General features: G+C 46.0%; 1 protein-coding gene across 2 annotated transcripts in view; it reads right to left on the bottom strand.

Moving 5' to 3' along the window:
• sbf2 (SET binding factor 2) overlaps positions 1 to 18,447 on the bottom strand; it is a 725,521-nt gene extending 707,074 nt beyond the window's left edge. For both annotated transcript variants that reach the window (XM_038808179.1, XM_038808177.1), the window contains exon 1: positions 18,304 to 18,447. In XM_038808179.1, the coding sequence (XP_038664107.1) occupies positions 18,304 to 18,358 (55 nt within the window). In that variant the 5' untranslated portion in view covers positions 18,359 to 18,447. The remainder of the gene's footprint in view (positions 1 to 18,303) is intronic.
• Positions 18,448 to 25,512: the final 7,065 nt, after the last annotated feature.

Genomic DNA, 25,512 nt, shown 5'->3' on the forward strand with positions numbered 1-25,512 from the left:
CCAACATTAAGGGCATTTTAATGGTCATTGGATAAACATATGGATGATAATGGAATAGTGCAGAAGGGCTTTAGATTGGTTTCACAGGTCGGCGCAACATCGAGGGCCGAAGGGCCTGTACTGCGCTGTAATGTTCTATGTTAAAAACATTGCCAGAGTCTGGCATTAGACCCAAAAAGCTTTTTATTCATGAGTAAAAAGCAAAAGGGTGGCCAGGGAAACGATTGGACCACTTAAGAACAGTGGGGGTAAATCTATGTATTGAGCCAGAGAAAATGGGCGAGGTGCTAAATGAGCACTTGGCGTCAGTGTTCACCAACGAAAAGGACTTTGTGGAAGATGATTCTTGGGTAGGTGTATGGATAGTCTGGGTCATGTTGACATCAAAAAGGAGGTATTGGGTGTCTTAAAAGACATTAAGGTAGATAAATCTCTTGGGTCCGATGGGATTTATGCCAGAATACTGAGGGAAGCAAGGGAGGAAATTGCTGGGGCCTTGACTGACATCTTTGTATCTTCATTGGCTACAGGTGAGGTCCCAGAGGACTTGAGAATAGCTAATGTGGTACTGCTGTTTAAGAACGGTACGGGGGATAACCCAGGAAACTACAGGCTGGTGAGCCTCACGTCGGTAGTGGGAAACCTATTGGAGAGAATTCTCAGGGACGGGATTTATACATTATACAAATTATACAAATGGACTCAGTAACGATAGACAGCATGGTTTTGTGAAGGGGGGTTGTGCCTTACTAACTTGATCAAAACCCTTTTGGAGGAGGTGACAAATATGATTGATGAGGGGAGGGCTGTGGACTCCAGTAAAGCCTTTGACAAGATGCCTCATAGCAAACTGGTAGAAAAGGTGAAGTCACAAGGGATCAGAGATGAGGTGGCAAGATGCATACAGAACTCGCTCGGTCATAGAAGGCAGAGGGTAGCAGTAGAAGGGTTTTTTTCTGAATGGGAGGTTGTGACTAGTGGTGTTCCATAGGGATTGGTGCTGGGGCCTCTGTTGCTTGCAGTATACATAAACGATTTTGAGGAAAATGTAGCTGGTCTGATTGGTAAGTTCGCAGATGACACCAAGGTTGGTGGAGTGGCAGATAGTGTTGAGAATTGTCAGAGGATACAGCAGGGCATAGATAGGTTGGAGACAAGGGCAAAGAAATGGCAAATAGATTTTGATCCATACAAATGTGAGGCCATGCATTTGCGTCGAAAATCAGAGAGATTAGGGCGTACAGGGTTCACATATCTTTGAAAGTGGCAACACAAGTGGACAAGGTAGTCAAGAAAGCATATGGAATGCTTGCCTTCATTGGATGGGGCATGGAGTTTAAAAACTGGAAGTCATGCTACACTTGTATAATAATCTTAATTATTGTCACAAGTAGGCTTACATTAACATGCAACAAAGTTACTCTGAAAATCCCCTAGTCGCCACACTCTGACGCCTGTTTTGGTACACTGAGGGAGAATTCAAAATGTCCAAATTACCTAACAGTACGTCTTTCGGGACTTGTGAGAGGAAACCGGAGCACCAGGAGGAAACCCACAGACACGGGAAAACGTGCAAACTCCACACAGATGGTCACCCGAGGTCAGAATTGAACCCGGGCCCCTGGCGCTGTGAGGCAGCACTGCAAAACACTGTGCCACCATGCCGCTCAATTAGGCAAGTTTTGGGGGGGGGGAAGAATTCCTAGGCTAATGATCGAAGTAGTAAGGGAGGGTTTACTGCAGCTTTTCGCAATTTGTGAATATGTTTAGTGCATATAGTCAGTAGGAATTTGTTGATTAGGGATAGGGTATTGTTTCTTAATGTTACAAAAGGGGAGTGATTCGGTTGGGGAGCTAAGGGGAGGGTTTTTTTCAAATCTATGTTGGCTGGCAGTGTTTGTAAGTCCCTTTTTTAACAACAGATAATTTCATTGAGGCAATTTTTGGCATTGTAAACAGTAACAATATACATTAGTGTGCAGATACCAATTACAAAAAACATAGTGCAAATAACAATACCTCTCTCGCAAATAGACCCACATATTCTTCCCCCCTTGGTAGAAGGCGTGGAAAGGACAGGACCTGTCTATGTACGAAATCCCGCTCCTGCAAGTACCGAAAGTCATTCCCCTCACCAGCCCGAACTTCTCCTACAGCGCCCTCATGTTCGCGAAGCTCCCTTCCAGGAACAAGACGGCCATCCTTCCCACCCACGCCCTCTGCCACGCTCGAAACCCGCCATCCATCTTCCCCGGGACAAATCGGTGGTATTGGGGACCAGACCGACGCTCCCACTTCCCCCGCATGCTTCCTCCATTGGCCCCAAATCCGCAGAGCCGCCACCACTACAGGGCTGGTGGAGTACCTGGCCGGCGGGAGCGGCAGGGGAGTCATGACCAGGGCTGCCAAGCTGGTGCCCCTGCACGAAGCAGCCTCCACCCGCTCCCAAACCGACCCTGTACCCACCATCCATTTCCTTATCGTGGTTATGTTAGCTGCCCAGTAGTAGTTGCTGAGGTTCGGCAACGCCAGTCCCCCTCGCTAAAGTTCCGTTCCAGCATTCCCCTCTTTACCCGTGGGGATTCCCCCGCCCAAACAAATCCCAGGATGATTTTATTGATTCTTTTAAAGAAGGACCGCGGAATGAAAAGAGGGAGACACTGAAAAATAAACAGGAATCTCGGGTGGATCATCATCTTCACCCTGTACTCTCCCTGCTCGTGACAGTGGGAGCGCATCCCACCTCCGAAACTTACTCCTCATTTGCTCCACCAGCCTAGACAAATTCAACTTATGCATCTTGCCCCAGTCATGTGCCACTTGTATCCTAAATACTTAAAACTTTCCCCAACCAGCCTATTCTCCTGACCCCTCGCCTGCACCACAAACATCTCGCTTTTTGCCATGTTCAATTTGTAGCCCGAAAACCGGCCAAATTCCCCTAGGATTTCCATAATCCCGTCCGTCCCTGCCGCTGGATCCGACACATACAAAAGCAAGTCATCCGCGGACAGCGAGACTTTGTGTTCCCCCCCCCCCCCCCGACCATTCCTTTCCATCTCCTTGCTGCTCTCAGAGCAATTGCCAGCAGATCTATGGCCAACGCAAACAGCAGTGGAGAGAGGGGGCATCCCTGTCTTGTCCTTTGGTATAGTCTAAAATACTCAGATGTCGTCCTGTTCGTCCTTACACAGCCTCCAGGGCCTCATGTAGTAGTTTAACCCAGTCCACAAAGCCTTCTCCAAACCCAAACCGTCCCAGTACCTCCCATAAATAGTCCCACTCCGCCCGGTCAAAAGCCTTTTCAGCATCCATTGCCACCACTACCTCCACCTCTCTGCGGGGCATCATAATCACATTGAGTAGCCTTCTTAGATTGGCTACCAGCTGCCTGCCCTTAACAAACCCCGTTTGGACCTCCACAATCACGTCCGGTACGCAGTCTTCGATTCTGGATGCCAGGATCTTGGCCAGCAGTTTAGCGTCCACATTAATCAGGGAGATTGGCCTATAGGATCCACAAGCTTCCGGATCTTTATCCCGTTTTAATATCAGCGAGATGGTGGCTTGCGACATCGTCGGGGGTAGCACCCCATTGTCTCTCGCCTCGTTAAACACCCTAATCAGCACCGGCCCCACTATACCCGAGAACTTTTTGTAGAACTGCACTGGATACGCGTCCGGCCCCGGGGCTTTACCTGACTGCATGACCTTCAGGCCCCCCATTACTTCTTCAGCTCTAATCAGGGCCCCAGCCCCTCTACCAACCCCCTACCCATCTTTGGGAAGGTCAGCCCATCTAAGAAGCGCCTCATCCACTCCGGCCCCGTGGGGGGTTCTGAGGTATACAGCTTACTGTAAAAGTCCCTGAATACCCTGTTCAATCCTGCCGGGTCTCCAACCCGGTTCCCTGCCCCGTCCACTACCGTCCCTATTTCCCTGGCCGCCTCCCTCTTCCTAAGTTGCTGTGCAGGCATTCTGCTGGCTTTCTCCCCATACTCATACACCGCGCCCCTGGCCTTTGAGCTGCAGTGGATAGCGCCCCCAGCTCCGCCTGCAGTCTCTGTCGTTCCCTAAGTACCACTGTCCTTGAGGACTCCGCAAATTCCCTATCCGTCCGTATCATCTCCTGCACCAGTCTGTCCATCTCCGCCCTATCCGTTCTGTCCCTATGGACTCAGATTGAGATCAGTTCCCCGCTCACCACTGCCTTCAGCGCCTCCCAGAGCACCGCTGCCGAGACTTCCCCTATATCATTGACCTGCAGGTAGTCCTGCATGCATTTCCCCACTCTCTCTCACACCCTCTCATCTGCCAACAATCCCACCTCTAACCTCCATTGTGGGCGCTGGTAACTTTCTTTGCAGACCTGCAGGTCGACCCAATGTGGAGCATGGTCCGAAATAGTGATCGTCGAGTATTCTGTATCCCTCACCCCCTCCAAAAAGTCCCTACTCACAATAAAGAAGTCAATACGAGAATATACCTTGTGAACATGTGAATAGAACGAGAACTCCTTCCCCGTCGGCCGGCTGATCCTCCTGGGGTCCACCCCCCCCCCCCCCCCCCCCCCCCCCCCAATTTGTTCCATGAACCCTCTCAGTTCCCTTGCCATTGCCCGGACTCTGCCCGTTCTGCACGACCGGTCCAGGTCGGGATCGAGGACTGTATTAAAGTCCCCACCCATAATCAACTTGTGCGAATCCAAGTCGGGGATTTTCCCCAGCAGCCTTTTGATAAAATCAACATCATCCCAGTTTGGAGTGTAAACATTCACTAGGACCACCCTCACCCCCTCGCACCATGAGAAATCTACCACCCCCATCCGCAACTGTGCTGTCCGCCTCAAATCTTTTTTTTTAAATTAAATTTAATTACCCAATTATTTTTTCCAATTAAGGGGCAATTTAGCATGGCCAATCCACCTACTCTGCACATTTTTGGGTTGTGGGGGCGAAACCCACGCAGACACGGGGAGAATGTGCAAAATCCACACGGACAGTGACCCAGAGCCGGGATCGAACTTGGGACCTCAGCGCCATGAGGCGGTTGTGCTAACCACTAGGCCACCGTGCTGCCCTCTGTCCGGCTCAAATTTAACCCGTTTGTTAATCATGATCACGACCCCTCTGGTCCTAGCGTCAAGCCCCGAATGGAAGACCTGGCTAACCCAGCCCTTCTGTAATCTAATCTAGTCCGCCACTTTCAAATGTGTCTCCTGCAGCAACATTACGTCCGCCTTCAGAGCCAGTAAGTGCGTGAACACACGTGCCCTCTTAACCGGCCTGCTTATTCCTCTAACATTCCAAGTGATTTAGCCTGGTTTGAGGGCACCCTCTTGGCAGCTCCCATCCGCGACCTCTTCCCTGTTACCTGGTTCAGTTCCCTCCCTCGTCAGCAGATTATCTTCCCCCCCCTCCCATATACTGGCTGCATACCCCACCTCGCTTCCGTTGACTAGCTCAAAGCAGCTAGCCTAGTGGCTCTCAACTCCGGCGCCACCACGTCTCCCACCTATTGTCGTCGTCTCCCCCCGCCCATCAACACCACCTCCCCAGAACAGGCCTGTTCAAGCAATCGCTCTGGGACCGAAACAGAGAGAAAACAAAGAACAAAGCTCGCCCCCACAATAATGCAATTCAAACTGTGTAATGCGGTGGGCGCTACCACCCACCCCCCTCCCAACATCCCCAGAAAAATAGCAAAACGAACCCGAACAACCCCCCAGCACCCAATAACTTAAACTTTAACTATAACTTTGGCTTTAACTTTAAAACTTTCAAACAGGCAAACACAAACACAAGAAAACCCCCAGTTTTAAGTAAAAGAGTATGCCGAACGACATCGCTAACACGAAGGGCAATCTGCGAACAAATGCAAACATCCCTTAATACACTCTAACTTGAGTCCATGGGTCCTCAGTTCGGCACCAGTCCATTCCACTTAGCGAAGTCTATCGCTTCCTCCGGGTCGCCAAAATAATGTTGCTGTTGACCCAAAGCCGCGCCGGGAAAAGTAGCCCGAACTTGACCTTTTTAAACAGAATCTCTTTAGTTTGTCTGTAGGCTGCCCTCCTTCTGACCACCTCCTGGCTCAGATCCTGGTAGATGCGCGGGACACTGTTGTTCTATGAGCAGCTCTTCGTGCTCTTGGCCCACTGTAGAACCCGCTCCTTGTCCACGAACCTATTGAACTTGACCACAATCGCCCCCCCCCCCCCCCCCCCCCCCCCGGCTGCCTCGCCTGTGTGCCCTGTCCAGCTCCAACAGACGCAGGAAAAAATCATTCCCCACCAGCTTCTGCCACATATGCCGTGGCATCCACTCCCTCGGCCCCCTCCGGGAGCCCAATGATTCTCAGATTCTGCCGGCGAGACCGGTTTTCCAGGTCCTCCAGCCTGTCCATCAGCCTTGATTGTTGCTCCTTCAACTTTCTAATTTCCACATCCGCCACCGTTTGGAAATCCACCTGCTCATCCACTGTCTTCTCCAGTGCCTGGACATTCTTATCCTGAGCGTTCAGCCTCTGTTCCAGTCGCTCCACCGCTTTCTGGAGCGGTTCCAAATTATCCTGCTTCAGTTCTGCGAAGCTCTCTTTCATGACCTTCAGCATGTTGTCCAGTGCTGTCAGAACCATCCGTTCCATGGTCCGTTCATCGGCCATCTTTCCTCCCACTTGAGTTTCCACACCACCTTTATTCAGCCCCTTCTTCGCCTGTTTTCACTCTCTTCTGCTCCTTAAGTCCATACAGCTCTGTATGGATTCAGATCTAGAGTGCTATTGTTTTTCACTCCAGCGCTCAAAAGTTCCAAAAAGTCGGGGGAAAAGGTCTTAAAGTCAGACCGTAGCAAGAGCCACCAAATGCACGACTTACTCTCTAATAGCCGCCAACGGAAGTCCCTACAAGTCCTTTTTTGTCAGGTCGTATGACAAACATCTTCCTTGTTGCCAGAGCTGCATTGATCCAGGCAAATTAAAAATATTCCACCACAATCCTGACTTGTGCCTTGACGATGATGGACAGGTTTGGGGAATCAGGAGATGAGATACTCACTGCAGAGTTTCTGCCTCTGACGTGATCTCACAGCCACAGTATTTATATACCTCGTCCAGTTTAATTTCATTAGTAAGCCCCAGGATTCTGATGGTGGGGGATTCAATAATGGCAAGGCTGTTGAAAGTCAAGAGACGGTTAGAGTCTCTGTTGTTGGAGATGGTCACAAACTGGCACTTGTCTGGCACTAATGTTACTTGTCACTTGAATAAGGGAATATAGATTGTTTTTTAGAAAATATTTTATTGAAGCATTTATAATTTTAACAATTTTACACATTAAATTTCAGCACAAACACAACAATATAACCAATAAACCCCCCCTCTCCGGGCGCAGACCCCAGCCAACATGGCTTACACAAACAATGTCACCTTCCCCAACCACCCCTCTGTTGGTTCCCCTATCCTTACTCATCTGTCCCATGCCCCTCCCTTCTGACAGCTTAGTTCTTCTCGAAGAAGTCGATGAACGGCTACCACCTCCGAGCAAACCACTGCAACGAACCCCTCAAGGCAAATTTAATTTTCTCAAGACTGAGAAACCCCACCATGTCGCTAACCCACACACACGTTTTCGGGGACTCCGAGTCCCTCCACCCACAGTAAGATCCATCTCCGGCCAGCAAAGGCCAGGACGTCGGCCTCTCTCGCCCCCTGGATCATCCGACACATTCTGATCGCCACCTCTGAACTCGGTACCACCCTCACTTGTAAGACCTCTGACATGACGTCAGCAAACCCCTGCCAGAACCCCTCAGTCTCTGAACTCCCAAAACATATGTACATGGTTCGCAGGACCCCCCGCATAGCACCACACCTATCCTCCACCTGCTCCAAAAACCTGCTCATCCACACCACAGTCATGTGTGCCCTTAGACTGTATCAGGCTGAGTTTGGCGCATGACGAGGATGAATTACCTCTCCTCAGGGCCTCCTCCCATAACCTGGCCTCCAACTCCCCACCCAGCTCTTCTTCCCAATTTCTCTTCACCTTCCCTATCGGGGCTCCCTCCTACTCCATCAACTCCTTATAGATCTTTGAGACCTTCCCCTCTCCTACGCCTGTTCTCAACACCACCTTATCCTGTAGCTCCTGGGGCGGCAGGCGCGGGAAGGTCGAAACCTGCCTCCGCAAAAAACAAACAATCCCTCACCTGCAGATATCAGAACCCATTCTTACCTGGCAACTCAAACTCCTCCTCCAGCTCCTCCAAGCTCAGGAAACCCTCATCAATAAAGAGATCCCCAAATCTCTCGATCCCTGGGTTACCACACATCGGTGCCGACACCAACTCTGACCCCAAGTGCTGTCGCCACACCCACAGGGCTGCTACTACTACCGGGCTTGTGGAGTACCGAGCTGGCGAGAACGGCAGATGTGCCGTTAACAGTGACCCCAAACTCGTGTCCTTACATTATGCCGCTTCCACCTGCTCCAATACTGACCCCTCCCCATTACCCACTTCCTGACCATCGCAATATTCGCCGCCCAGTAGTAGTTAATGACATACCCCAGGTGGCCTTCCTCACGCGCTCACACACCTCTTCCTCTGCTAAAAGTCCCACATCCAGCCTCCATTGCAGGCGCTGGCACCCACCCATGCTCACTCATAAATCCACCCAGTGCAGGGTGTGATTCAACACCACTTGCTGCCTGCCGCCGCACCCCTTCTCCCCCCCCCCCCCCCCCCCCCCCCCCCCATCAACCATAGTTCCTCTTGGGCCAGCCTCCGCCCCGTGTCCCAGGCCCACCCTCGGTGCCCACTATCATCGATCCTCCTCCCCTTGCACTTTAACTACCCTTCCCCGGTCAGCAGTATTCCCCCCATCCCCCCCGCAACAACCCGTGCCCCCTTCCCCCCACTGACCTTCCACTCACCCCCATTGCGCTTCCGAGAACTAGCCCGCCCAGATAGCATAGTAGCCCTGCCCATGACGCCTAGCATCCTAGCCCTCGCTGATTCCCCTCCCCCCACTCGAACATCAGTCCAAACAAACCAAAAACACCCCCTCCTCACGCCACAATAAAGAAACCAATCCCCCATCCCTTAACAAAGGGCAAAGAACAAACCTGAAGCCGAAAAAGAAAGAAATTGCCCCAAACAGAAGTTAACAGGAACAGCACAGCATCTCCACCAAAGTTCAATGTCTACCTTCTCCTGCTAGTCCATTGCCTCCAACAAAATCTACCGCCTCCTCCGCCAAGTCAAAGTATAATTCCCATCCTTCATAGGTCACCCAGACGTGCCAGGTGCAGTAGCCCAAACTTCACCTCCTTCTTGTAGAGGGCTGCCTTGAATTTGTTGAAGCTCGGAAATATATATTTTTAATGTAATTTGGATGCTTTCAGGCAGACCCCAACTCAAAACAGAAAGAAATTGAACTGAAAATTAAGAATCGCTGACGTGGTGCTCAAGAAGGAGACTCAAATGTTTCCCAGTTTGGGGAAAGACCAGAACTTGTGTGTGATTGGCTGCCCCCCTTACCCCCGAACACAAACAATTCCCGAATCTCTCAAGCCTCTTCCTTTCCCACACCCCAAATGTGGCGTCTAATCTCAACGGCTCAAATAATTGATCAGTACAGGTAGGGGCCATCCTCGATACAAGTTCTAAGCTTAAAATGCTGCCTGAATTGTCTCCATATCCTTGACATGGACATGACCATGGGGGTTCGAGGAGTACCTTGCTGGAGACAATGAAGCAAGGTACCAGTGCATTCAAATCAAGTTATGCAGGTTCTGAAGATGTGCGCCATTGATAAAGACCATGGAATTCAGGTACTGCTGTCACCTGGGAAACAGACTGGCTCATAACAAAGATCAGAGCTGAAATGTCTCGCAAGGAAGACAGTTTGATCACTACAATCTGAATGAACTGAGTCAATTTATAAGATCTGGCTTAGTTGTACCTGTCATTTACTGCAGTTTATATTTTTTATTTTTGCCTCCTAATACTTTTAATTCATTAGTTCTTGAAGTTAGAGTACAAAGTTAGAGGATTTAGTGTGTGTTTTGTTAATTATATGGTAGATATTTATTTTAAAAACTGTAGAATATTGTGACTTTAATCCTATAGTAAATTGAGATTTTGTATTTCTTCTTTTTAAACTATTATTGGTCTCTTTCTAGATGGCAACACTTATCAACCCGATTGCTGTCCAGGTCTTGCTGTATGTATGTGGGCACAGACTGCTTCAGTATCTGAAGAGTTGTGAATGGAACTAAATGATCTTCCACATTGTCAGGTAAGTGCTCATGTTGAAGATATAGTCCACTGGAGAGTACGGGAAGGATTATGGGCCTGCTGGGGAGGTTTGGAGGGTTCTCAGGGTGCAAGCTGAATGTAGAGAAAAGAGAGGTATTCCCTGTGAATGAGCTGGCACAGCGGGCTAATTTTGGGGGGATGCCATTTACGGTAGCGAGGGATAGGTTTAGGTATTTTGGGATTCAGGTAGCGAGGGACTGGACGGGGCTCCATAAGTGGAACTTAACAAAGCTGGTGGAGCAGCCTAGGGAGGATCTTAAGAGGTTGGATACATTGCACTTAACGCTGGCGGGGAGGGTCTAAGTGGTGAAAATGAATATTCTGCCATGGTTCTTGTTAAGCTCTCCCGATCTTTATACCAAAGGCCTTTTTTCGGAAAGAGGACACAATCATTTCTGACTTTGTATGGGCGGGGAAGGTGTTGAGGGTGGGGAGGACCCTGCTAAAGAGGCAGAGGCAGCAAAGGGGGATTGGTGTTGCCGAACTTGTTTCACTATTATTGGGCGGCGAATGTGGACAAGGGGAGGCAGTGGTAGGAAGGAGAAGGGGTAGAGTGGGTTAGTTTGAGGGCTATGGTGATGGCGGTGTTGCCAATGGCTCCGAGTAGGTATTCAAGGACCCTGGTGGTGCAGTCCACAGTGAAAATATGGAATCAGTTGAGGGGGCATTTTAGGGTGGAAGGGATGTCAGTGCCAATGCCGCTGTGCGAGAATCATGGGTTTGAGCCGGGTGGGGGGATGGTACAGTGTATACAGGAGGTGGAGGGATGTGGGGCTGGTTAAGGTGAGGGATCTGTATTTGGTGAAAGGGTTCGCCAGTCTGGAGGAGCTAAGGGAGAGGGTAGAGCTGCCGAGAGGGAGTGAGTTCAAGTATCTGCAGGTTAGGGACTTTGCGCAAAAGGTCTGGAGGGGGTTCCCTAGCTTGCCGGGATACGCCCTGCTGGAGCGGCTGTTGCTTCCGGATGTGTAAGGGGAGGAAAGAATTGGGGATATATACAAGTGGCTGGGGGAGCAGGGAGGCAAGCGGGTAGTGAAGGTCAAGGAGAAATGGGAAGCAGAGTTGGATGGGGAGATCAATTGGAGAGTACGGAGTGAAGCACTGCATAGGGTAAACGGGGCCTCCTCTTGTGCAAGGATGAGCCAGATACAATTTAAGGTGGTGTACAGGATGCATATGATCCGGGCGAGAATGAGTGGGCTCTTTCAGGGGGTAGCAGGTGAGTGTGAGAGGTGTGGGCGGGGGCCAGCGAATCATGCGCACATGTTTTGGTGATGGACACTGAAGTGAATCCCTCTGTGTACTCAGGGTATATTGTGCCTTTGCTATCCTCATTGATTCTTCAACTGGTGTTCAAAATGGAGAAGCACGAATTCATCGTTGTGGGATGGCAGCAGGTGGTAATCAGCAGAGATTTCCTTGCCCATGTTTAACCTGGTGCCGTGAGACTTCATGGAGTCTAGAGCCCCAGATTTACAGTCTCCACTACAACCCCTACCTCTGGTGGGTCTGTCCTCCGGGTGGAAAAGGCCACACCCAAGAATGGTCTTGCAACCGTCTGGGCTGCTACGTCAGGCTGTTGCTTAACTAGTCTCAGGTCAGCTCTCCGAATTTTGACACAAGGCCCCAGATATTTGTGAGGCGAACTTTGCAGAGCCGATTGGGAACCCTGTTATTTTCAACTCAAGAAGATATACCAGTATAAAATACTTCCATTGCTGGTAAGAGGCAGTATCAAGCTAAAAGGTTTATGCAAGAAGTAGACAAAATTCAGCAGACAAGTATATAAAGTACAAATGAGAGACAAATAAAAGAACAATTCTATAAAATAAAAATATTTTCATGATGGTTAAAAGCAAGCACCCGTGGAAGAGCAAAGGAATTTAAGTGTCCATAGAAAATAACAATAGAATTCTGACAGTGCAGAAGGATGCCATTCGGCCCATCGAGTCTGCACAGACCCTCTGAAAGATTACCCTACCTAGGCCCATTTGCCTGCCCTATCTCCACCTAACCTGCACATCTTTGGACACTAAGGGGCAATTTAGCATGGCCAATCCACCTAACCCATACATCTTTGCACTGTGGGAGGAAACCAGAGTACTCGGAGGGAACCCACCCGAATACAGGGAGAAAGTGCAAATTCCACATATCAGTCACCCAAGGCATTGAATCCGGATCCCTGGCACTGTGATGCAGCAGTGCTAATCACTGAGCCGCCCCACAAAAGGGGAAATGGGAAGATGTACCTTTGTTGTTTCCAATACCTAGATCCATTCTGGATGATCCGTCTAGTTTTAATCTTCAATTTTATCATAGCTATTTGAGTGGCTTTACAAGTCATTTAAGTAGGCTTTATAAGTCATTTTAGAGGGCAGTTAAGTGTCAACCATATTGCTGTGGGTGTGGAGTCACATGTAGGCCAGACCACGTAAGAATGCCAAATTTCTTTTCCTGAAGGCATTAGTGAACCAGATGGGTTCTTAAACAAAAATCCAGTAGTTTCATTATTATTGGAGTAATATTTTCTTCCAGTTTTATTAGTTGAATGTAATAATGATGGGATTTAAATTTTCCTAGCTACGAAATTAGAACTAGTCTCCAGAGCATTAATCCAGCTTCTGAATTACCGGAGGAGTAATACTACCACTATGCTAAAGTCTCCCGGCATGTTTTTGGTCTGGTGGGTGCTCAGTCTGTATGTGTGCAAAATTGAACTGAACAAGTTCCTAACTGGACAGAGACTGCCTCTTTCAGAAGATAAGTGTCTTTACGGCTATGTTCGGTTCATCTTAACTCTTACAATTGTTTTGATCATGAGCATATTTTTTCCTCTCTGTCCCTTTTTTTCTAAACTCTCCTAGGAGATTACATGTATTGTATGGTTGCAGTGTAGAGTGTGACGATTAAGTGTGTTTAGCCATAATGGTTAAGCCATCATGGTGCAGAGCAGGCTTGATCGACCAACTGGTCCTTCCCAACTCATTGATTTTCTATGTTCTTATGGTTTTCCCACCCCAACTGTCTTTCCAATTTCCATGTGTTGCTAATACAAAAAATGAACAAAGGACCCAGATGCTAAAGTTATTTTATTTGCTCCAATGTTTTTTGCTCCTTGCAAGATGAATATCATAGCTACAGTTAGAGATTTCTGGAAAAGGAGTATAGCCCCATCTCTGTGGGCAAATTATAACAGGACAAGAAAACCTCACATATGGTTCTTTAGGTCAGAACTGTAGAACTCAACTTCTGCTTTTGAGCACTACATTGCTTTTGAGATGAACTCTTAAAACCAGCTATAATCATTTTAAAATGTACAATTAGCTATATAGTGCCAATTAGTCTACACCCAAAACAACTGCATAAAAAACAAATCAAATGTTTACTAATCACAATGCAAAAGAAATACCCTTGCATAACAAACTTGTTTTCCAATTTCATCAACTAAACATATTTAAAATGACAGATAATTTTCTGTAATTTCTGCCACCTCCAACATAGATTTCACAACCAAATACAAACCATTTTCCTTTAGTTTGAAACGTCAGTTATCAGTGACATCTGAGGAGATCTCCACCCCACCATACCAGGAGTGCAGAACCAAGCAGGTTTGGAATGCAGCAGGAAAACATGAATGGTTAGCAAATATTTAAAAAACAGTCACGGACTTGCTGTTCCACAATAAGCAACATCAGGTTTTATGGCTTCTATGCATAGATCTGAGGTGTTTGCATGCAGACTAAAATAAAGTCCGAGATGACCATAGTCTATTTCCCCTTTGAGGGGAAGACTTGCCTGGTGATGATTTAACCCTAAGATCGCCACACCACAAGCGAGGGACAAGGTTGAGAAGGCAAGGCCTTCATGAATAACCTCAGCCGGTACGGGAGTTTAACCCTGCGCTGTTGGCCTCGCTCTGGATCACAACCAGCTGTCTAATTAACAGAGCTAATCATAAAGGAGATTTTACAAACACTTTACAGTGTACAGTGCTGTCGCGGATGGGGGGGGGGGGGGGGGGGGGGGGTTTAAAGCAGGGATTTGTGTGTTTGCGGATCCAGCCCTCAACTGGTGCAGCAGCCAAGAACAGTCCTTTTATTTTTAAATGTACCAAAAATATTAGGATAGCAGCACTTCTGTATTGTACTGTACCCTTTTTATGAATCACAGAATCCCTATAGTGCAGGAGGCCATTCGGCCCATCAGGTCTGCACTGACCATCCGAAAGAGCACCCCACCTGGGCCCACTACCCTACCCTATCCCCATCCAACACCAAGGGGCAATTTAGCCTGGTCAATCCACCTAACCTGCACATCTTTGGACTGTGGGAGGAAACCAGAGCACACAGACCACGCTAACACAGGGAGAATGTGCAAACTCCACACAGACAGTCACCCAAGGTCGGTATCGAATAGGTTTTTCAGAAAATCACTGAATAAACTGAATTTTTTGTAGCTTGTGCAAAAATCCAATATTTATATAAGATCATAAATTAAGCATTTTGTTTGATTTAGTTTACTACAAACATTGACTACTGTAAGTATGGTGGTCCTTTCAAGGGAAATTAGGGATGGACAATAAATGCTGGCTTTCCAGCGATGTCCACATCCCGTGAATGAATAAAAGATAACTTCTTGCTTTTGATCCATAAAATCAGTGTGGAGGCCAGTAAATACATCTGTGTAAGGAAAAACATAAACCAGGGTACCACCAACTTCCAGACGTTCAGAGCATAATAGGTGTTGAATGATGACAATGTACCTACAATATCTATTACATGCATTGTTACTTTTATTTTGCACTGTGGTGTTTGTACAAACTCTTCTAAATCTCCCAAATATTGAAATAAATCCCAAAATTGGAATTAAAACAAGTATGACACAAAATTCCTAAACATCTGTTTCCGACCATGAAATAATAGATGAATTACAATAACAATTGACCTACTTTTTCATATTTATTCCTGAAATCAACTGAAGTAAAATTCTAAGAGTGTATAGAGCTGGCATTTGTAACACGACAGTATGTGACTTGCAACCCAGAGGTTGAAAGTTCAAATTTGACTGCAATAAAGTACAAAACTGAATTCAATAAATGATAAGTTGTGAGTTTACGCAATAAATAACCGGAAAAGTTTTCAAATTGTTGTATAAATTCCAACTATTCACTAATGTCCCTCAGGGAAGTTATTGTCTATAGGTAACTGTCATCCACTTTGCACAGCTCATTTTAAATGACATGTGTGCTGACCTTGTAAGCCATTCAGGTGTAGAATACTCATGTGGCCACTAGGAATGGACAATAAATGGACCAGCATCTTCCAAGAATAAAGATGGATGTCCAGTTACTTGATAATAACTATGATACAACTTTTTTTTTCAAAAAAGTTGATACCAGTTAATAATAATAATCTTTATTAGTGTCACAAGTAGCTTTACATTAACACTGCAATGAAGTTACTGTGTGCACTGAATTCGGGAGAATTCAGAAATATTACAATTACAATTCAGAATATCCAATTCACCTAACAAGCAGATGTGGGAGGAAACCAGAGCACCCAGAGGATACCCACGCAGACATGGGGGGAATGTGCAGACTCCACACAGACAGTGACCCAAGATGGGAATCAAACCCAGGTCCCTGGTATTGTGAAGCAACAGTGCTAACCACTGTGCTACCGTGCGCCCATTGCATAATTCACAAAAATTTCCAAATGATGCTGTGTGGTTTTAATGATAAAACAGTTTGAGAAGTGAATTGTGTGGGTTTATCTGGATGTTAGCAATTTAAAAGTACCAATTCTGTACATGTTCATCATATAAAGGAATTCAATAAGTGGACCATTCAGTTCTCCTTGAATATGTTTCATGATTCTATTACATCATGGTTCATCTATGAAAATCCCTTATTGTCACAAGTAGGCTTCAAATGAAGTTACTGTGAAAAGCCCCTAGTTGCCACATTCCAGTGCCTGTTCGGGGAGGCTGGTACGGGAATTGAACCATGCTGCTGGCCTGCCTTGGTCTGCTTTCAAAGCCTGCGATTTAGCCCTGTGCTAAACCAGCTAAACTATACCTCAACTTTTTTGCTCCCTATCGTTTGCTTCCCTTGCTTAACAAGAATGTATTCATCTCAAGTCTTCAGATGTTGAGAATGGAAATAAATACTGCAGTTGCCTTGTAATATTTCCTTTAAAATGTCCTGGCTTGCATCAGGATATATTTTTTCCTGGTTATAAATAATCTAACATATTGTGCCTGGAACTAGGACAATGCTTCTTTTTCCAAAGACAAAAAGGACACATCCACCAAAATGTTTTTTTTGAGATTTTCTAAATGACAATCAGGAATATTTGAACGCTCATAAAAAGAACTAGGCTGTGAATGAGCAGAAAACATAACAAATAAATAAGATGTTTTCCAAAAAAAAGTCATGGATTGCAAATAGGTCAGGGAATTAAATTCCCAAATTCTACCACCCAAAAATTAAGATAATTAATTTTTAATCCATTTTTTATCCCGTATGTATGAGCTATTTGTATTCAAATTTCCATAGTCTAAGACATGTCAAAAAAAGCTTAGAATCTGTTCAACAGCATCGGGATAGAAATCCACCTAACCAAGTTTCTTGCAGCCATTTTTACTGTCTGGTTGAAACACACGAGAAACATATTCAAATTAAACTTAAAGGGTAAGACTGTGTTCCCATTCAATTTTTTAAAAACTTTTTCAAAATACTGTAAAGCATTTTAATATGGAAGCCAACAAAATATTTGAAAATTTAAAAGAGAAATTAATGATTTTGCTTAACAAGCATCTGCTGGATTTCCATAGAAAATAAAGCTAACACTTTAACTTATTTTGTTTCTGTAGACAATTTCTAGCAACATTTAGAGATAAAAAATAAATAATGATTCCCTGTAATCTGAAACAATTCTTGAGTGCTGTTGAAGTGTCCCAGCTTAACAGTTAACCTATCTTTCTCTTTCAGATACTGACAACACAGGCATTGCCAACATCTCTGCTTCTAATCAATGAAATTAACCTTTTGTGAATTATGTTTTCAAAGAGTATGAATTATGTTTTCAAAGATTATCTGTTAAATTGTAATATTTCAAATTAAATTCAAGATTGAAAGCATTATCTTCATGCACAGAATATTTTTAAAGAATTTACGATACATCATCCTAAGGGATTGAGTAAAAGCTTTGTGACAACAAGTAAATAAATTAAATTAAACAGAGATTGATATATCCTGTATTTAACAGGTTGCTCTGTTCATAGAGGATTGCTGTGTCAGTGTGGAATTCCAACAGCTGGCTGTGTAATCATTAGATGTCAGTAAAAGACTGCTGACACAGCAGTATGGTACAATTTGGAAGGAGGGAAATCCTAGAGGTTCCAGTCGTGTTTCTTGTTGGATAACATAAATCACAAACTTTAGGATTTTTTTTTGTGGTGTAACTTCTTCCTCTGCCATTAACTTATTTTGTAGAACTGAATTATATTGTTGTACTGCCTGCATTACTAAAACCAATAGCATTTTACCAGCAATGTTCTCCAGTAATATTAAGGAAAAATAAGAGTAACTCAAGGCTCTGACGTATTTACAAAAACAAACATGTGCCTGTCTCAACAAAGTCACTCTTTACGTCAATAATTAGTCACTCAGAACAAGACAACAGATTTGTTTATTTCCCTATTTTGAAAGGTTCAATTAATTAAATCAACTGCACGCAAAAATGCACCAGAAGCAATGCACTGAAACGGTCAGGGCAGTTCTACATTAGTCACTATCACCAGCTTATAATTTAATAACAAAGAAGTTCAGTTTCCACCCTCTTCCCACAGGAACCGCTCAGCTGCTCTGCAGGCAATCACGGCCTAAAAAGAACTCTCTCGCCAGCCGAGGCGAGATGGACACACACATGCCCAACGCGACGTCCCTCACAAGCCTTGTCGTCCCCCTTTAAAAAGGCGCACTCACCCGTCTTTTCGGTATCGTAACCGACAACCACGAAGTAATCGGCCAGCCTCGCCATTTCTTCACCGATTTCGGGGCTCGAGGCAGAGGGAATCTCAACATTTTCCTCCCTGGAAAAGCTCAGCCATGTTTGACACCCACCCAGCCCCCCCTCCCTCTGAGGCGGCGCAGTGCGCGTGCGCCGACAGGCCTGACCCTGATTGGGCGGCCACGGACAGCGCGAGGGGAAGAGTCGGAGGCGGCCAGCCGGCAGCAACGGTCGCTGCAAATCAGGGCGGCGGCGGCGGGGTTCCCACACACAACTTGTCTGCGCACTCTCACTTCTGCATTAAGAGCGTTGCAAAGAATTCAGAGCTGCACCCATTCCCGGAGGAGATGGTTAGGAAGCAGCGTATTATTGTGATGTCCGCCGGTAGCAGACTACCTGCTTGCAGTCTCGTCCCCCGTTGCTTGGGCAGCGGGTAACGACGACAGCTCGAGCCAGAGCAAACCGCTCGGCTCACAACACCATCCCGGCTCAATCCCGCAGCCACCGGCGGCCTCAGCTTCGGGGTGAAGTCGAACTTGGCAAGTCGAGGAGACGAAAATCAAAACGAGCGTCTGAAAACGCAGCAGGCACAGCTTGATGCAGCCCCCCCGACAACATTGCCATGTCGGCGACAAAGACACTGCGAGAAGTTGGCAGCTCGGGCGCCATACCGTCAAGTCGACTCAGCAATTTAGGAAACAGAAAATGTTGGAATCCGGGGGGGCACAATCTGAAAAGACTACATTGATTAATATTTCCAGTGCAGACCCTCCAGTTCGGAATAAAGGTCCGCACCAGAAATAGTTAAGTCATCTACAGATCTTGACTAGACTGCAGCATTTTCTGTTTTATGTTGCTCATTTCTTTAAAGTGTTGCACATCAATAAACAACCAGCAGTTTGAACAACAATTGCCTGCTGACTTTCAACATATTGGATTTGTGGATTTGGATTTGTTTATTGTCACGTGTGCTGAGGAACAGTGAAAAGTATTTTTCTGCCAGCAGCTCAACCGATCATTTAGCAGATGAAAATAAAAATATGTACATAATAGGACAACACAAGGTGCACAATGTAAATGCATAAGACACCGGCATCAGGGGAAACATACAGGAGCGTAGTATTAATCGGGTCAGTCCATAAGAGGGCCGTTTAGGAATCTGGTAACAGCGGGGAAGACGCTGTTTTTGTTAGCCCTGATGCCTCACGGTGCCGAGGTCCCAGGTTCGATCCCGGCTCTGGGTCACTGTCCGTGTGGAGTTTGCACATTCTCCCCGTTGACAGAAGCTGACTTCAGAAAATTCCCCAAAGGCTGTGGATATCACTCCCAGCAATAGAATCATAGAATAATTACAGTGCAGAATGAGACCATTCAGCTCATCATGCTGGTCTCTACAAGATCAGCTCACTTATTCCCACTCACCTGCCTTTTCCCCATGGCTCTGCAATTTGATTTTCCAGATAATTACCCAATTCTCTTTTGAAAACCTTGATAGAGGCAGAAACTATATTGACTTTGAAGGTTAAATCGAAATAGTGGATCAAGAAAAAGGTTTTGGGGGATGTGGGATCAGGATGGGGTTGCTTAGCTGGAGAATAAATGCCAACCCAGACTTTTTTTTTGCCAAATTGCCTGTTTCCATTTTGCAACTTCTTTAATGCGTGATGCATTTTCCACATGGTCCAGATATTTTTTTAAAAGATTTATAATCCCAAAAGATTTCCCTTGAGAGAATGAATTTTAAACAAAATTTTAAATTAAAATGAAGAGGAATATACTGAATGACAAATATAGCAGTCAATTAGCAGACATTTGCTAATTTTCTAATGGGTCAAAATCACTTGAAACAACAAACTGAAGTCTCCTACAGTCTTTCAATTGCAAAAAAAAATTGCTTTCTCAATAAATAATTTTTCCTGATGTATTAATCACAGTGATTAAGTATCCTTGCGTGGGGGGACAGCATGATGGCGCAGGGCGCTGCCTCACAGTGCCAAAGTCCCAGGTGTGATCCCGGCTCTGGGTCACTGTCTGTGTGGAGTTTGCACATTCTCCCCGTGTTTGCATGGGTTTCGCCCCCACAACCCAAAGATATGCAGGGTAGGTGGATTGGCCATGCTAAATTGCCCCTTAATTGGAAAAAATTAATTGGGTACTCTAAATTTAAAAGAAAAAGTATCTGTGAGTGGGGTGGAGAAGGTACAGAGCTGGGTCAGAGGGGTTGACTCCCACTGGGTCAGAATGGTGGAGAGTTTGTGCAGGGGGTCGGGATTGAAGGCGCTCACAACAGCGCCGCTTCCGACAGCCCCGAGGAAATACTCAGGGTGTCCAATAGTAATAGCTTCGTTGAGAATTTGGAGGCAGTTTCGCCAGCACTTCGGGTTGGGGTCAGGATCAAGGGAAATAACGATTCAGGGGAACCATAGATTTGAGCCAGGGAAGTGGGATGGAAATTTTCGGAGATGGGAGGAGAAAGGAATTAGGACACTAAAAGATTTGTTTCTTGGGGGCCGGTTTGCAGGAGCTGGGAGCAAAGTATGGGCGAGAACAGGGGGAAATATTTAGATACATGCAGGTTTGAGACTTTGGCAGAAAGGAGATACAGAGCTTCCCGGTGGAGCCGGCTTCTACATTGCTGGAGAAGGTGCTGACGACAGGGGGACTGGAGAAGGGGGTAGTGTCAGCAGTTTACAGGGCTATTTTGCAAGAGGAAAAGGCACCGCTGGAAGGGATCAAGACAAAGTGGGAGGAAGAGTTGGGAGAGGGTATGGAGGAGGGTTTCTGGTGTTAGGTGCTCCTGAGGGTGACACCTCCACTTCGTGTGCGAGGTTGGGGCTGATACAGCTGAAGGTGATATATAGAGCACACCTCACAAGGGCGAGGATGAACCGGCTCTTTGAGGGGGTAGAAGGTGTGTGTGAACATCACGGTGGGGAGGGAGGGGGGGGGGGGGTGTCCCGCAAACCATGTTCATATGTATTGGTCCTGTCCAAAGCTGGAGGATTACTGGAAGGAGGTTTTTAGGGAAATCTGTAAAGTGATGCATGTAAAACTGGTCCCGGGCCCTCGAGAGGCCATATTCGGGGTGTCGGACCAGCCGGGGTTGAAAACGGGTGAAGAGGCAGATGTTGTAGCCTTCACCTCTTTGATCGCCCAAAGGCGGATCCTGTTGGGGTGAAGATCAACCTCTCCACCCATGTGTCCTGGCTTGGCAGGGGGACCTGCTGGAACTCTTGGCCCTTGAGAAGGTCAAATTTGAACTGAGGGGAAGGATGGAGGGATCTACAATTCATGGGCATTATTTTATGCACTTTCGAGAATTGGATTACATCGAGCATTAGAGGGTGAGGGTTGAGAGAGTTGAGGGGAGGGGACTGTATGTGTTAATGGTGACTGTGGGTGATTCCTGATTCCTTTTTTTTGTTTATGTTAACATGCGGGCTAATGTTTGGGGGTTTGGTGGGAGGATGGGATTGTTGTTATTGATATGGGGATTGACATTGCATTTGTTACTGATTATTGTTTATTATTGGCGGGTGTAAGTTTGTGAGAAAATGTGAAAAAGGAGGAGAATAAAAAATATTTTTTTTAAATAAGTATCTGTGAGTGGACTATAATAAAAAGAGCAGTGAATGATAATGTTATCCTGAGACGTACCCAAAATAAAGATCTGCGTGATGTATCACCAGTTTGTTTCAACGCCTTTTGAAATATTGAGAGAAACTCAAATCCTCACAGAAGGAGTGCAGACATATTTCAGCTTCAATTCAGAAAGCAGCAGATGCATGCTGGGAAAATAACACTCTCTGAAGACAGATATTTTTGGTAATCCTCCAACTGCCTGGGGGCAGGGTTATCTAGTTGACCTGGGACATTTTAGTTCAGCTGAGGCTAAAAAGTAATAAGGCATTCAAAGACTAATCACAATTCAATAGGTAAATATGTTAATTTTAAATATGTAATTTGTTTGAATATTTATTGTGTAAATTCTTATTTTAGACATTAAAAAATTCAACAATTAATTCAATTATTGTGTTATTCATTGATGGGACATGGGCACCACAGATAAGGCCAACATTTATTTCCCATCCCCAGTTGAGGTGATTGTGAGCTGTTTGTTTTTTTATACATATATATTTTCTATTGGGTTTTTCAATGTTTTACAACAGATGCAACAAAGTAACCAAACAAATATTAGCGCAAAACAGGAACAGAAGAGAACAAGAGTTATAGCAAACATAGGAACAAGCCAGACAGGATACATCAGAACAGTTAGATTACCCAATTCATTTTTTCCAATTAAGGGGCAATTTAGCATGCCTCCAGGTAAGTGTTACAACCATAATTTTGGTCACTGCCCCTGTCTGGACAGCTCTCTAGCTTCCAGATAGAGGTCTTTTTTCTGGGGATTTGTGGGCGGTCCCTCCATTTAGGAGGTACCTGTGGGGGTCCCTCAAACTAAGGGGTCCCTGAGGGAATCTCCCTATTAAGGGGGTCCCTGTGGGGGGGTCGGGTTGGATCACCCTGTACTTGGGGGAAGTGGGGGGGCACCCAGATAACCTGGGGATGGGGGGCTGCATTGCGATGCGGGGGGTTGCTTTGTGATGTGAAGGGGTGGCTGCCCACAGGACCTCCCTATCGGGCAGCCCAATAGTCCTCTTTAAGAGATTAATGATGTGTAAGAATAGACCTGCAGACAAACTCCTTTTGTGTTGTAGATGGTGGATAAATTGAAGGAATCTACAACCTGCATTTGCAATACAATGCTGGAGGTATGGCATGACGTGAGGATCACCTTGGCAACTGTTGCATGCCTAGGAAATCAATGAAGCCAAGGGGCTGGTTTAGCTCACTGGGCTAAATCGCTGGCTTTTAAAGCAGGCCAGCAGCACAGTTCGATTCCCGTACCAGCCTCCCCGGACAGGCGCCATCCATAAGATTTCATGATGATGGATAGTGAATTACTTCCTGATTTACCCTCCCAGGGGGAGGTTCAATTAAGTTTCTGGTCAATGATGAGTCCTGGGATGTTGACAGTGGGGAATTCAACAACGATGTTGCCATTGAATGTCACATTGGTGGAATGAATGCTATTTGTCTTTTATCATCCCATGCCTGAATGTTGTCCAGATAGTGCGACATACAGGTGCAGACTGCTTCATGATGTGATATGACCATCCTCAGGTCTGAAGTGAGGATGTTTACTGATGGTTTTATCGTATCAGTTCCAGATCTTGCGACATGTGGGTAACAGACTGCTTCATTACAAATGGAACTGACACGATAAAACCATCAGTGAACATCCCCACTTCAGACCGGAGGATGGTCATTAATGAAGCATTGGGCCTGTGAAACTCCTGCAATGATCTCCTGGAGCGGAGATGATTGGCCTCCAACCATTGCAACCGTCTTCCTTTTTGTTAGGTATGACTACAGCCAGTGAAGAGATTTTCCTCTGCTTTCTGTTGACTTCCCATTTTACTCGCGCTCCTTGATGCCGCAGTCACATAAGTGCTGCCTTGAAGTCAGGAAAATCACTCTCAACTCTAAATATTGGATGATTTTCTTTTCAAATGCATTTTGAGCAATTATATTTTTTTCTTTTGTTGCTACATTTTTCTTAAGTCATAGCCAGCTTTTTCACCGCTTATCTTGTCAACTATAATGAAAGAAAGTTGCTTATTGTCACGAGTAAGCTTCAATGAAGTTACTGTGAAAAGCCCCTAGTCGCCACATTCCGGCGCCTGTTCGGGGAGGCTGGTACGGGAATGTTCAGGGCACATACTTAAGTCCCTGCTGCCACTCTGGATGGGATAACTATCCTTAGAGCCTCTTCATGACATGTTAAGGCTTGAAAATGAAAATGAAATGAAAATCGCTTATTGTCACGAGTAGGCTTCAATGAAGTTACTGTGAAAAGCCCCTAGTCGCCACATTCTGGCGCCTGTCCGGGGAGGCTGGTATGGGAATCGAATCGTGCTGCTGGCTTGCTTGGTCTGCTTTAAAAGCCAGCGATTTAGCCCAGTGAGCTAAACCAGCCCCTTGGCTTCATTGATTTCCTAGGCATGCAACAGTTGCCAAGGTGATCCTCACGTCATGCCATACCTCCAGCATTGTATTGCAAATGCAGGTTGTAGATTCCTTCAATTTATCCACCATCTACAACACAAAAGGAGTTTGTCTGCAGGTCTATTCTTACACATCATTAATCTCTTAAAGAGGCAGCACGGTGGCACAGTGGTTTGCATTGTTGTCTACGGCACTGAGGACCTGGGTTCAAATCCCAGCCCCGGGTCACTGTCCGTGTGGAGTTTGCACATTCTCCCCGTGTTTGCGTGGGTTTTACCCCCACAACACAAAGATGTGCAGCTTAGATGGATTGGCCACGCTAAATTGCCCCTGAATTGGAAAAAAATAATTGGATACTCTAAATCTCTTAAAGACTGGGTATTGGAGATCTTGGTTCTTATGCTCCTCAGCTGAGGAAAATAGTTTCTTCCGCCTTTGAGCTGATGTTGCTGTTCCATCATTATTTCCTCCCAGCTTTCTCTGTTCATTGATAGTCTCTGATTTAGCCAGTGATATACCCTCTCCATCTCAGTAATGCACTGGGCTGTAATGCACTCGTACATCTGGGCTGATGCTTGAATAAGTAAAGTTGGTGAATTAGGAGGATGAGGAAACTACCAGGGTGCAAATCAGATTATTTTGTTAGAGTTCAGCACAGATACAAGGAAATTGATTTTAGAAGAGTGCACTCTGACTTGTGATTCAGAAGATATGACTTGAAAAGAAGGCCTTTCAAGTTTTCAGACTATCTACAGATATTCAAAAACAAACACAAAAGCAAATTAGTGTTGATGCTGGAAATCCACCCAGCGACACCACGTTCCATAACAGTGCTACCGATATGTCTTCCTTTTTTTTCAACCAAGATTCTCCTCCACCATGGTTGACAGGGCCCTCAACTGTACCCGTTCTATTTGCCACATTTCTGGTCTCTTGCTTCCATTCCAGGACCACAATGGTGTTCCCTTTGTCCTTACTTTCTACCCATCAGTCTCCACATTTAATGATCATTCCCCACCATTTTCATCACCTCCAACATGATGCTACCACCAAACACATCTTCCTTTCATAATTTCAAAGAACCATTTACTCCACAGCACCGTGGTCCATTCCCC

Source organism: Scyliorhinus canicula, chromosome 9 (genome assembly GCF_902713615.1).
Source record: "Scyliorhinus canicula chromosome 9, sScyCan1.1, whole genome shotgun sequence".
Classification (NCBI taxonomy): Eukaryota; Metazoa; Chordata; class Chondrichthyes; order Carcharhiniformes; family Scyliorhinidae; genus Scyliorhinus; species Scyliorhinus canicula.